Genomic DNA, 15,512 nt, shown 5'->3' with positions numbered 1-15,512 from the left:
TATTTGTTTTTATTGCAAACTCAGATCTATAGAGAGAGGAGGAGAAATATCTTCTGTCCGATGATTCACTCCCCAAGGGTCCACAACGGCCAGTGCTGGGCCAATCCAAAGCCAGGAGCTAGTAGCTGCTTCTGGCTCTGCCATGTGGGTGCAGGGTCCCAAGGATGGGGCCGTCCTCGACTGCTTTCCCAAGCCACAGCAGGGAGCTGGATGGGAAGCGGGGCCTCTGGGATTAGAACTGGCACCCATATGGGGGCCCAGTGTGGTCAAGGTGAGGATTTTAACCAGTCGACCTTGATGCCAGGCCCGCTAACGGTCTATTTTAAAATTATTTCAGTTACTTTATTTGAACATTTATCTTGGTGTTTCCTAGTTTTTCTATACGTTCATTTCCATTTATTACAACTGAATCTATTTCCAAGCAAAGAATAGCTACAATGAATTTCTGAATAATGAAAATCTTCCTAATGAACTTTTAATTAATTAATTTAAGATTAAAAAAATATTAGGAAGTCAGATTTACAAAGAGAATGAGATACAGAAAAAGAGATAATCCATCCAATGGTTCACTTGCCAAGTGTCCATAACAGTTGAAGCTGAGCCAATTAGAAACCAGGAAACCGAAGCTTCTTCCAGGTCTTCCATGTGGGTGCAGGGTCCCTAGGCTTTGGGTCATTTACTTCTGCTTTCCAAGGCACAAGAAGGAAGCCGGATGGAAAGTGGAGCAGCAGGTTTGTGAAATGGTGCCCATATGGGATCTGGGTGTTTGTAAGGTGAGGATTTAACCATTAGGTTATCTCTCAGGACCCTAATGCACATTTTAGATTCGAACCTCACTGTTGTCACTTTACTTCATAAATAATAAAATGCAGCATGCTGAATTTTCTCTTTTATGAATCAGGCTATAATAATGATTTTTAGAATAATACTTGTCATCAGGTTGATTCCTTGCTTGGCCTTTACTGGCAGGCCTAGTAACCCATTTTGTATACTTCAGAGAAGTGAATAAAGATTAAAACACACCACTTGCTAGTCACGCAGGTTCATTTAGTAGAGCAGTACGTAAGAAAGACAGCAGTGCAAAAAAAGACAAGGAGAGCAAGTAAACCACCACGTAGAATGTCTCATTGTTTGTATAAACATTCCTGGTACAGAATGCAAAGTACAGTCCACTGGATAGTTCAGGTCAGGGACAAATGATGAAAGAACAGCACGGAGAAGATGCACTATACTCTCTGGAGAGTCTTTTAGTGGTATGCATTCAAAATTAGCACCCTTCGCACAAATTGTCAATTTGAACAAAGATGATTTTTAGAACATGGATTTTTGGACTTCATATATGGATTTATATACATTTCACTGCTTTAAAATTTCTGAAACTTGAGATTTCTCAACAACACCATGTCTTATTTTGAATGCAATCCACATCTGCTTTATTTTCTCTCCTGTTGTCTACTGCATTTCAGCAATCTCATTTCCTCAGTCCATTGACATATGTTGATAGTTGGTAGCAAACTCCATCTCAGAAATGTCAAACTTAATGAGTAAGGCAAAATCGCAAAAAAGCAAGGTTATCCAGTCAGCTGTCTGCATTTCCAGGTGCTGAGTATTCTGATCCATCTGCCTGGCTGAAATCAGGCAGGCTCATTGGTGCTTGCTCCCAGGGCATAAGTGCCCCTGAGTGCCAGTGCCTTTAGAGGAATATTTCTAAGAAACGTTGTAGTGTCAACATATTGTACTCCCACCAAAGAAAACAAATCATGATGAAAGAATGGTGAATAAATCCAATTTCCTAAATGCTTAATTTGTAACAAATCTGAACCTCGGTTGAACATCTTTTGACAAATAAAAGCCAAGTAGTTCAAAACAATACTATGGCATTTACACTTTCTGTATCAAAACAGCAATAGAGATGAACAATGGTAGCACGTATTAGGAAAATAGCATCTTGCTCACCAGGAAATGAGGAGATGCATATGATCTTGTAATAACTCTTATTTTTTATGCCGAGGACACTGCATCTAGCTCATGATTGGATTCCAAGCATGTTACTTTAGACATTAACTTGAGGACTGAGCAATATACATATCAGACAAAAGAATATCCCTTTGGCTGAAGACTGCCTAGTCAGTTATATCGACACTACAACTTTCTTATCATTAGTGTTTCAGGATAAATCTTCATTCCATATTTGTGCATTTAAATGTCTTTATGCCTTAAGATAACTAAAAAAATATTGTGAATTTTCATTTGTTACTGTTTTTGGCTTTCAACTAGTGTTTTTTTTAAACACAGCAAATATAATTGTTGTTACATACATGTAGTTTGAAACAAATGTCAATTTGCAATTTGTTTTGTTTTATGTGTATTGGCTCCTAATTCCATTTTTAGTTTTCTTTATGCTATGTAATTTTTTTTTTATTTTCTATAATTGGTAAAGAGGGAGCCAGCTTTTATGATAAAATCTAATGTTCAAACTTTAACAGGATTGAACCCAGTATGGTAGCCTAACAACTAAAGTCCTTGCCTTGCACTCCTGGGATCCAAGTTGGCACAGGTTCTAATCCTGGCAGCCTGCTTCCCATCCAGCTCCCTGCCTGTGGCCTGGGAAAGCAGTCAAGGACAACCCAAAGCCTTGGAACCCTGCACTCACATGGGAGATCCGGAAGAGGTTCCTGGCCCCTGGTTTCTGAACAGCTTAGCTCTGACCATTGCAGCCACTTGGGGAATGAATCAGCAGACGGAAGATCTTCTCTGTCTCTCCTCCTCTCTGCATATCTGACTTTCTAATAAAAAATAAATGTTTAAAAATATGATGGTTAGAATCTCTGTACCCTAGCAAAATGTTCCTTTTTTAAAATTTTTTTTTATTATTAATTATGTTGCATTATGTGACAGTTTTATAGGCTCTGGGATTCCCCCATTCCCTCCCTGTGCCCTCCCCCATGGTGGAGTCCTCTACCTTGTTGCAGTATTACAGTTCAGATTAAGTCAAGATCCTTTCATTGCAAACATATACCAAGCATAGCGTCCAGCATCTTATTGTCTAGATAAATTCAGCAGTTTCTTGGGGAAACATTCTCTGGTCTGAAGTTAAAGCTGGCAAAATATCATCCTGATCAATTAGAAGCCCCAGCACAACATCAACAACTATTTACAACATTATGGAATTAATGGACATGTTCCTTTTAAAACATAAAATAATGGGCCCATTGCAGTGGCTCAATTGCTAATCCTCTGCCTTCAAGCTCTGGGATCCAATATAGGTGCTTGCTCTTGCCCTGACTGCTCCACTTCACATCCAGATACCTGCTTGTGGCTTGGGGAAGCCGTAGAGGAAGGCCCAAAGCATAGGATCACTACACCAATAATGGGAGACCCAGGAGATACATCTGGTTTCTGGTTTGGAACTGCTCAGTTCTGGCCATTGTAGCTATTTGGAAAGTGAACCAGCAAATGGAAGATATTTCTGTAAATCTTCCTACCCAATAAAAATAAATATTTAAATAAACATTTAAATGTGTATAGGTGTACGTATGTACGAACACACATACACACATATATATGTATATATAAATGTGTATATACAGAGAGATGTATATTTGCATGTTTTGTTGTTATTTAGGATTAATATACGTAAAGTCTTGCATCTTCTCTACTTTAGCTCTTTGAAAAAGCACAACCCTTCAGGCTCCTTGTCTTACTTTTGAATACGAACTGGGCATTAGACAAAGCTCCCAGTGGAACACAAATCCCATTTCCAGAATTCTCCTTGAGTCAGAAAGTCCCTTTGGAAAAAAAAGATCCTGTCTTCTCAAAACTATCTTTCACCAAATGAAAGGTCAACCTCCATCTCTAAATTTTTATCGTGAAGAGCATGGAGATGGTACCTGGGGCTTCAGCTTATCACTAGAATGGAAGGAGGGGGCTGCCAGGCATGCCGTTCTGATCCCCTCCCCCCTTTTATTTTCTGAGCAAGCTGCACAGGGTTAAAATTTCAACCAGTTATTGTGAACAGCTGTTCTAATTTTTGTTGTTTGTCTGTTTGTTCTCTCTCAAAATCATACTTAAAAGATACTACTTCCACCATTTTCATGGGTGTTTTTCTCATGAAAACCCCCCTCCTGTTGATGTGGGATTCCATCATTAATATCTTTCATAAACCTTGCTTTTCTTACTAAAATGTTCCATATGGAAGCTCTTTTGTGTAAGACCAGAATCAAGCTTTATTGTCATGAAATTCTCTGTAACAGTAGTGCTGTTATTATCATTCACATGATATTAAGAATGCTTTGAAGGCCCAGCATGGTAGCCTAGCAGCTAAAGTCCTCACCTTGAATGCACCAGGAACCCATATGGGCACCAGTTCTAATCCCAGCAGCCTTGCTTCCCATCCAGCTCCCTGCTTGTGGCCTGGGAAAGCAGTCAAGGACGGCCTAAAGCTTTGGGACTCTGCACCTGCAGGGGAAACCCAGAAGAGACTTCAGGCTCCTGGCTTCAGGTTGGCTCAGCTCCAGCCATTGCTGCCACTTGGGGAGTGAACCATCAGACAGAACATCTTCCTCTCTTTCTCTCCTCTTTTCTATATCTCTGACTATGCAATGACAATAAATAAATCTTTAAAAAATGCTTTGCAGTTTTGAGTACAGAATAGAACAGCACGAGCAGATTATTTGAATAAAGGATTATAAACACTAATAAAGGAGATGTGTGGTGAGGTTACCCTAATCTTTAAATGTGTCTCAGATCTAATATCCATCTTGGTATTTGCCAACAATAAATGCCATTTCCTAAATTTGAAATTCGACACAATGCATGAACTGATTATATATTAACATTTTAATGTCATTGCAATTGCTCATTGCTGAGCTACTGAAAAGCAAGATAAAAGAAAATTCTCTGTTTTTAAAAACAATTTTAAGTATTAATGAGAACAATGAGTTTAAAAGTTTATTTCAATTTTTTCTTACATTTAGTTAATATGAAGGTATGTCAAAAAGTTCATAAAATGTATTGTGAAAAAAGCTATTGATTGAATTTCAAAATGTTTTCTGCACCAAAATAATCACATTTTAATATAATGTCCATGAACTATTTAGAATACTCTCTGATATTCATGAAAATAATTCTGTAAGTGGCCCATTATAAGGGTTAAAATATTTAATATTTTTAAAACCTAGTATATAAAGTTTTTGATGTGTTTAAAATAATAACTGCCTCTCCATAATAACTGCCTGTGAAATTGTCCTACAAGCTCATTTTTATATAACTGGCGTGTGTTTAAATGGATGACTGATTTTTTAAGCTGTGAATCCAAATTATGTGTTTTCTTTGAATCACTTGGATATGAAAAGCAATTAAATAATTTGCTCATCTGCTAACTGCCTTGAATAAATTTGATCATTGAAGCTCAATTTTACATTGATTGGTCAGCACATTAATTCATTTGCTTTCCGTATCATTTCAAGTCTTCCTGTTCAAACACTTAAACCTTTTAAAACAACAGCAACTGTAGCAAAAGCTCTGCCTTCTCAGGGGTTTGGCAGCATCCTCTTGCCCTTGATTGCTTCATTTCAGCTCATTAAAAATGAAATTGACACACTTTATTCATGCTTTATGTGTACCATTATTGTCTGAGTAGCCTGAAATTATATTTCCACTTTTTTTTAAGCAGTCATTTTTATTATATTGTCTGCATTTTATTTTTCTTTTCATTGTGATTTTCTCACTCTCCCCCAAGGATTGCTCACCCAAACCCATCTCCTTGCTCTGTGCAGGATTTGTAGGCGACTACTGTGAAACTGACGTGAATGAGTGCCTCTCCCATCCCTGCCTGAATGATGGTCACTGCAAAGATGGAGTCAATCAATTCAGGTAGAAAAGGAAACTCTAGATGAATATTTACATACTTCGTTGTGTGTTTAGGATTTCAGTTGACAGCTAAACATCTTTTAGGAATGTGAAAAGTTGGAGTTCTACATTAACTAAAGCTTTGGTTTTATGCCTTTACATTAATGAAGTTTAAATTTTTCTATTAAAGGTGTGATTGCAGGCCTGGATTTTCTGGACATCAATGTGAAATTGAAATTAATGAATGTTCCTCTAGGCCTTGCAAAAATAATGGAACATGTGTGGATCTAGAAAACAGGCAAGTGACTGAATTTATGAAATGAATTATTGCATATGTGTGATTTAGTAAAGTGACCACATGTGTCCATTGTGTAACTTAGGAAGCTGCAAATTACTAGTACTTTGCCACTTATCCCAGGCCCATTCTCATACCCATAACCAAATTTTATCAGGTAATTTGAATTTATATCTGCCACCAATACTTTTGATTTACTAGAGTAAATATTTGTGTATATGCCTGATCTAAACCCATTTAGGCTTTCAAATCTATATAAATTAAATATAATGTATAGTGCTCTGAAAGTTATTTTATCGAATATAAGTTTTCTGTAAAACCTATTTAAATGTTTCTCATCTTTAACTTTTAAAGAATATTTCATCTTTAAATATTTTTTTCATTATGCTTAACATAAGTATCTGGGTTATTTGTCTCTGATCTAAATAACCAAATATTAGAATTTTAAAATATTTTTCAAATATGCAAGTATTAGTGTTACTTTGCATGAATAGATTATTGGAATGTTGGGTAGGCATTTTCATAATTACCAAATGATGTTTACTTCTTTCATTTTATCTTTAAAAATACAATATTTTCCCTTTCAAGAATGAATATTCTTATTTGCATTGTCCAAAAATTCATCTCTGCTTATATGTTGCATGTAAATTTTATTTCGTTGTAGTTTTACCAATTATTCCCTTTGATAATATGACCCTGAGAAGATTTTTGCTTTATTTTTTTTTTAAGATTTATTTATTGTCATTGCATAGTCAGAGATATAGAAAAGAGGAGAGAGAGAGAGGAAGATGTTCTGTCTGATGGTTCACTCCCCAAGTGGCAGCAATGGCTGGAGCTGAGCCAACCTGAATCCAGGAGCCTGAAGTCTCTTCTGGGTTTCCCCTGCAGGTGCAGAGTCCCAAAGCTTTAGGCCGTCCTTGACTGCTTTCCCAGGCCACAAGCAGGGAGCTGGATGGGAAGCAGGGCCACTGGGATTAGAACTGGTGCCCATATGGGATCCCAGCACGTTATAGGCGAGGACTTTAACCACCACACTATTGCGCTGGGCCCTACTGTTCATGCCATCCTACCCATGAATATTCTGTTCTGATTTATACAAACTAACATTAGCATCACTAAAGAATATGTTAGTTGTATATATTAAATGACCTTTCCTGATTGAAATAATATTTTCCTTTGTGAGTACTAAAAATGAAGTTTAATATATTTAAATCGAATGTTTTGTATATTCTTTGCATTTTTACTTTCTTTAGCAATAATTTATTCTTCTAAGGGTAAAGTATTTTATTGAAAATTGTTGTGGAGTATTTGAGGTCCTGCCTTTTACTGTATATCTTCATGCACCAAGAATTGTGTGTGTTTAAAATTGTGTGTAATTAGGAATGATAGAAGAAATGTTGCAGTCTAAGCTAATTTGCTCCATATAAATTAGCCACCATGTCTGCTATATGGATTGATGCAATGCATCATTTGTGGTACTTGAATATCACATTTCAAAATATCTATAGTCTTGCTTTCTTCTTTTTTTGAATTTATAAAATCAAACATTATTATACTAATATAGGTTTTAATTAAGTAGCAATGAAGAAGTATCTCAATACTACTATAGCAAGGCATCTCATCTATTCTATATATTTTTTTAAAGCTTTGGCTATTTTTCACAGTTTCTTCTGTCACAATCAACTTTTATTATTTATCCATACCTATCTATCTGTCCATTCACCTATATATAATCCAAATAAGTAAGCAAAGTAAAATCTGATAAAATTTTATTGAAATAAAACATAGATCAAATTTGAAAAGGAAGGTTATTTAATCAGTTCTGTTAGTACAGTATTTTTAGAAACAATTGAATAAATTCAGCTGAGCATTCACAGATAAATTCACCAAAGAAATAATTATCTAGATCACATTGGACTTAAGTGCCAGTGAATATGTTTAATTGTCTTAGCAAACAACACTTAACATTATCAAAAGTTCTGTTAAGCCTGGGATAATTTTCTAATTACCTTCCATTATTTCTACAAGTTTCTATGGCCTATCTAGCTTTCACGTTTTCCAACTGGATGAAAAAAAAATACAGTATTTGAACCTTTCCAGCCTTCCAGGAGAACATCAAGAACTTCAAGTCCCATTGAGTCACTAAATTGCTTTCGCCTTAAGATCTGGATGGATCTAAAGGGATAGTACAAGATCTACCAATTGGGCTTCCCTCTATAATCACTCTTATTTAATAGTGGACATTATTTCTGCAACTAATATACCAGCTACAGTAGGTATCGGTGATTGGTGACAAGGATGGTTCTGTAGCAGTATGACTTAGCCTAAAGAAACTTGTACTCTTACTTGGAAACAATAGTGTTTGAGACATAAGCCTAAATTCAGAAACAGTACTCAGTAGGTTCTGAAAGATCTGAAATTCCATGTTCACTATTTAGCAGTCTTATTAGTAAATGTCTGTTGTCAGGGAATATCTGTGACTATATGAATTAATTTTCTTCAAAGGGGAAGTCAGGGCACCAAGTTTCTGACATTCATAACTTAGATCTGAGAATTGTTTAGTTGACTGTGGATACAATACAAAATCAAATGGAATATCATTTTTTCCTGCAGACTTATATTTTTCATTTTGTATATTTAAAGTAACATTATAAAGAACCATGCACATATTTAGTTTCTAGGCTCTGTTTGTCAGTTAGCCACTTCCATGGGAAACCATCATCAGTTTGCCATCACTCTGGGTGTCTGTAAATCCAGTCTGTCCTTTCCATTCTTGTTTTTTTTTAAGATTTGTTTATTTTTATTGCAAAGTCAGATATACGGAGAGGAGGAGAGAAAGAGAGGAAGACTTTCTGTGGGACAATTCACTCCCCAAGCAGCCACAGAAGCTGGAACAGAGCCAATCTGAAGCCAGGAGCCTGAAGTCTCTTCCAGGTCTCCCCTGTGGGAGCAGGATCCCAAAGCTTTAGGCCATCCTTGACTGCTTTCCCAGGGGCTGCTGGGATTAGAACTGGTGCCCATATGGGATCCTGGTGCATTCAAGGTGTGGACTTTAGCCCCTATGTCATGGTGCCGAGCCCTGTCCTCTCCATTCTATTTCAGTTATTTATGAGTTATTTTGGTCATTTTGTATCTGATAAGCAAGCAACACATACAGGCTTTATCCTTTTCTTTGGATTGCACAATTTTAATTATCATCAAGAGATGGAATTTAAGAACAACACCAAATACTGTCACTTCAATTTATGAAAGACAGTGAGCACAGAATTAAGACCAGTGCTCCATTTAGTACAAATCATTGACACATAAAACATGCTATTAAAATGCCAATTATGACATACAATTACCATGTTCACTTGCATGTTTAATGTGTTTTACTTTCTCATATGATTATTTACATTGAAGCTTCTAACAAAATCTTAATGACATCATTCAAAGATGAGTTTGCAGGGATGTGACAGCACTAGATATTAGCATCTAGCTATCTACAAAGTCACTGCAAGAGGGGACACTGCAACTGACATTTTCAGATAATAGATGATATTGGTTATTCAGTGCTACTATCAAAGTAAAAACATTTTCAACTTTTAAACACAAACCTGGTAACATGACTAGTATTACATTATCCCTGATTACAGTCAACCCTCTAACCACAGGAAGAATTCTTGGGATATGTAGTTCCTTTACACCACCATGATTTTACCCATGCAATTTTAATACCTTCTGTCCAACTGATTTAAAGATCCCTACTGTATGTATGACAGCCAGTAAAACCTTTTCTGTCATATTCTCTTGCAGTAAATACACCTGTCTCTGCTGACAAGCACTTACTCTAACATTCATACATCTGTATTCTTACCTGACTCTGAGACTTCCAAGGCAAGCCAAAATTTATTACACTTAGATCTATGTATATGGCTGAACTCTACACTCAATAAACTACCATACATTGAATTTAAAAAGAAGAATGCACAAATATTAACTTCTGCTGTTTAGAAAATAATGACTGCAGTTACAGGAGGAATCCTTTCAGATAATCAGAATGCTAAAACCTTGGTTAAAAGTACATAGAAATGTATAGGAAATCTTGGGGAAAATTTCGTTATGTGGAAAAATCTTCATAGAACTCTTTTGCTGAATCTACTCTCCTAATGATTAAATTTTTACTCATGGGAATTACTCTACATTTGAATTGATATATTTAAGAAGTGTAATAGGTAAATTCAGATGGATAAAATTGTTGCCTTTTTTTCTTAGAACTTTTTATCATGAATTATAATAAAAATAATAAAGGACAGTATAGAATATAAATGAGGCATTTGGGAACTTAAGGAGGTTGTAAGTGAATGCTTTTTGAGAGCTATCAAATTCTGTTGATATTAATTTAATCACACATCAAGAGTGTGACTTTTTAACTTGATCTTTACCATTGATTTCTCCAGTAATTTTCATAATGGCTACGTATTAACATAGTTGTGTCCATTAAATATAATTTTTTAAAAACATGGTTAAGTAGGCAAATTTAAATATCAGAAAAGTAAATTTAATACAAAAAGTAGTCATCAATACACTGCAAATTGATTTATAATAATGCAGTTGTTAAGAGAATACCTTTGCAAGACTAAGCTCATTTGGGGCCAGCACATTGACTTAACTCGCTAATCCTCTACCTCCAAGCACTTCTTCCCACATTGGTGTTGGTTTGTGTCTCAGTTGCTCTGCCTCCCATCCAGCTCCCTGCTTGTGGCCTAGAAAAGCAGGAGAGGGTAGAACAAAGCCTTGAAACCCTGAACTTGCCGGGAAATCTACAGGAAGCTCATGGCTCCTGGCCTTGAATCAACTCAGGCGCAACCATTGCAGCCATTCTGGGGAGTGAACAGTGGATGGAAGATCTTTCTGTCCTTCTCTCTACAAATCTTCCTTTCTGATGAAAATAAATAAATCTTAAAATATTACATTTTGTCAAATATAATAATTTTCCCAAGCATATACTTCTTAAAGCATTTAAAAAAAAAAAACATTTGAGTTGAAAAAAGATCTTGATTGACTGTATTTTTTTGCGAAAAAAATGGATCTACTCTAATTTAAAATAAACTAAAAACTATTAAATTTCATTGAAATGAATTTTATGTGTAACAGATTCTTTTGGTGTTAGGTAATTCTTGCTTTATATTTTCCTATTTCCTTACAGATTTTTATGTAATTGTCAGTCTGGATACCATGGGTCGCTCTGTGAACTGATTGGGAATGAATGTAAAACTCCATTTTGTCTAGACACCGAAAACTGTGTCAGCAAGCCTGATGATCACAAATGCCTCTGTGTCCCTGGTTACACAGGTAAGCGACTGGTTATCCCACCATGGTCAGCAGACATGTTGTATCAGCACATGAATGACAACCTCACACTGGTATTCTAGAAGCTGAAATAAATTGTCATGTTTCACATATATTTATAATAAACCCCTATTTTACAAATGTAGCAGTAAGCCATGCTACTTTTAAACAAGAAGAAAGTTATACTAATTACACATAAAAAACAATTTATATTTTGTTTTTAAAAATTGTATTTATCTGAATATATTCGTATGAATATTCAAAGTATTGACATGTAGAATCTAATATATGTAACACTGCTACATTTATTACATAAATGTCATTTTTATATATATATAACTATTTACACACTTCATTAAATATACTTATGTACTAGAAATTATATGCCAGACCTTAGTAATTTCAATTTCAAGCAGAAATCATGATATGCAGTTCACAATTTTAAGAAAAATTATATCACAACAATAGTTCCATCCAAACTTACAGGCAAAATTCATATAGAAATTATAAATAGTAGATTAAGCATTTGATGAAAAATGCATTTAGGAAATATGGAAATCTATTATTTTAATTTACCAGCATTTGTCATGTAGCCATATAAGAATTTGTACAAATCTAAAATCTTAATTTATCACCAGAGTTTTAAAAAGAATGTCATATCAGGTTGTCTGTTAGCAGGGGTACAAATTGCTTGAAAACTGGAAATGAGGGTGGCAAGAAAATCAGAAATAGCTACAAGCATATCCAGAGAATAAGTGAAAAAGAGTCAAGAGGTATTAGAGTGACCTGAACAAAGGCCCTGAACATTTTCCTAGGGAATCTTGTTAGCTTCAGAGGAGGTTGCCTTGGTAACAATTGTTACATGTACAATAGCTCCTGTTTAAAATAATTTGAAGAAAACATTATTAGTTATACATTTTTAATAGTACAAAGCATTACATTTAAACTAGAAAGCAGTGTGCTTTGTATGTTCCATAGTTCCTATTATTTTCCAAATTATTATGTTTTCTATTTTAGACAATAGTTATCTAATAAACACTGCCAATCACTACAGTGTTATTGTTGTTATTACTATTTCTGTTAAAATGTAAAATAACAGACCTGAGATCAGTAGGACTGAGCAGCACATGGAAAAAAAACTAGTTGATATGCTACTGATATTTGGATTTTCTGAATGAAGGATTGATACTTTGTTCTTACAACCTAGTTTCCTTACAATGAAATGTAATGAATTCATTGTTTCATTTTAGGATATAATGAAAATCATTGTATCTTAGCAATGGATAAGATAGGAGCAGTGACAAATTTAATTTGTGTGTGTGTATCTATGTAATGATTCAACTACAAGTGAGATTTGACTGTAACTTTTTTTTTTAAACAAAGGACTTACTTATTTGCAAGTTAGTGCTATAGATAGTCAAATACTGAAAGATCTTCTGTCTCCTGGTTCACTTCCTAGACAGCTGCAATGGCCAAAGCTTAGTCATGTGGAAGTCTGGATGCTTTGGCTTCATCCTGGTTCCCCCTGTGAGTTGCAGAGAGACAGTACCCCAAGCGGTTAGCCAGTCCTTTGCAGATGTTTCCAAGCTGCTAGCATTCCTGCTGGGTTAGTACTGGAGTAGCCAGAATCCATCTCCAAGCACATGGTGTCACAGACTGTGGATTTATGTAGCACATTACAATACCAGCATACACACACACACACCCCTCCCACACCCCACTCTCCCACCCCCTACCACACCCCACACCCCCACTCTCACACCCCCTCCCACACCCCTACTCTCCCACCCCTTCCCACACCCCTACCCCCTCCCACACCCTACTCTCCCACCCCCTCCCACACCCCCACTCTCCCACACCCCACTCTCCCACCCCCTCCCACACCCCCACACCCCCACCCCTCCCACACCCCACTCTTCCACCCCCTCCCACACCCCCACTCTCCCACCCCCTACTCTCCCACCCCTCCCACCCCCCCACACCCCCACCCCCTCCCACACCCCCACTCTCCCACCCCCCCAAGATGCTGTAGGTAAACATTACTGCTGCAGGTTCAGCTGATCAACATCGCACCAGATTGGACTGTGCTTTTTATTTTAGGCTTTAATTCATGTTTTCAGAATTGCCACTGTGCTTCTAGTGAATATAATACACTGAAGCCAGGAAAAGAGATGAGTGATGTCATTGTCAGTAATATTCAACTTCTTCTATCAGGAATAACATAAAAATACTGAAAACAACTTTGGTTTAAATCTTATTGACCAGGACTGTTTCACATGGCTACGGTAGCTGCCCTGAAAAGAGTGCAGTGCAAGAGAGCAAGAAATACTGGAAATACTTTAATTAAGAAGCGGTTACAGTTTGATTTCACAGTGAGAGCAATCTATGACTATACACTCAAAGAAAGGTCATTTCCCTCAAGAGAGTCATGCACATTTGTTTCCTCTACATGTTCTTTTGACATCCAAATTGACCTTCTGTTTCATGTATGAACACTGGAAGCTTTTCCTGATTTTCACAAATGAGCAGAATTTATTTAGAGTTAGCCTCCTCTGAAAATATTTCTTCAACACGCCTAAAGCTCTGCAGATATTTAAAAAATTATTCTTAAAGTTATTCATTTCTCTTCTATTCTCTTTCCAGGGAATCCTAAAACTGTAAAATTTTATTTGAAGTATTTTAAATTTTTAGCACACAAAGATCTTCAAACTTTTGCATGTTTTCTAAAGGTCATATATTCAGTAACCATCATTTTAATGTATATATATACACACATATATATAGTTTCATCAGTTGCATATTTCTTACCAAATGCATTTGATACACACACACACACATATTTCTGGTCTAGTTTTATTTCTACTCTTATTGTATTCTAGCATAAAAATTAAAATTTGAGTGGAATGGTGTTAGTGCTATAGAAACTATAGGAAGGAGCATGATACACAGAACTAGTCTTTCTCTCCACAACCTTTCCAGCAATTGCTGTTTTTTCGTACTTTAGGTATTAGCCCCCCTGACTGGAGTGAGCTATTCCCTCATTGCTGGCTTCATTTTCTCCTATGATTAGCAACCCTGAGCATTTTTCATATGTCTATTGGCCACCTTCATTTCTTCCTCTAAAGATTTTCAATTCATCTGCTCTGCTCATTTCTTAAATTAATTTATCTTGTTGATCTGTTTCATGGGCACCTTTCACATTTCAGACATTAATTCATCATTTAAGTCATAGTTTAGAGATGTTTTCAAATTTTGTCATGAAATCTTTTCTGAAGTAGATACAAGTATATAGTACTAAAATGGAAAAGCATTTTATGCATTTGTACTTAAGAACTGCAAATAAAATTGCATGTAGTAATGTCTATATTACTATTAATAATAATATTTATATATCTAATGAAAAGTATAAATATAAACATAAACTGCATATGAAATAATAGCTGATGACAATACAAGATGGAGAAAATAGATGCTCAAATACACAATCAAAAATGGATTATAGTTTCATCTGACAGTTGCATATTTCTTACCAAATGTTTCATAAACACATGCATATATAAGACTCTAAGTAATTGCAGTCCTTTCTATATTTTACATGGACTCATCTATTAAGAATATTTTTTCATAGAGCTAAAAAAATGCAAGAATTTTTTTTTAAATCTTGCAATTAATTGTGTAAGGTAGACTTACTTTGGCAGACCTTATATGGATAATTGATCCAGTGTATATTTTTCCCTTTGATGATAAAGAAATAATTTATATGTTGTAACTTAACATGTTGTTTCTTCTGGCAGAAATAGCCTACTTCCACTACTTCGCCAGTACTGGTGTTCATATCCTACACTGAAGGTTACCTACTGTAGAATGCTTTCTTAGAATCCTTAAATTCTGATTTTTTTCCTTCCATTTATTTTCATCATTGTTTGTAGCATAGTTTTATAAAATTGTTTTAATTATCAACAAGTGAGGGGATACACAATCTCTGTCTTGGTACTGTTCAACCTCATAATTTTACATTTTTGATATGTGATAA

The 15,512-nt window shown here is 35.7% G+C and overlaps 1 protein-coding gene across 1 annotated transcript in view; it reads left to right on the top strand.

Annotated features, from left to right (window-relative positions):
• The window catches only part of EYS (eyes shut homolog), a 1,254,974-nt gene that overhangs the window by 356,024 nt on the left and 883,438 nt on the right, over positions 1-15,512 (top strand). The window contains 3 exon segments of the mRNA XM_040983150.1: positions 5,778-5,874; positions 6,041-6,148; positions 11,337-11,482. Coding sequence (XP_040839084.1) covers positions 5,778-5,874; positions 6,041-6,148; positions 11,337-11,482 — 351 coding nt within the window.

This window comes from Ochotona curzoniae, unplaced genomic scaffold (assembly GCF_017591425.1).
Source record: "Ochotona curzoniae isolate NIBS_2020 unplaced genomic scaffold, NIBS_Ocur_1.0 contig_3819, whole genome shotgun sequence".
Lineage (NCBI taxonomy): Eukaryota > Metazoa > Chordata > Mammalia > Lagomorpha > Ochotonidae > Ochotona > Ochotona curzoniae.
The sequence above is the reverse complement of the archived record's forward strand: the minus strand, read 5'-3'. Positions and strand labels throughout refer to the sequence as shown.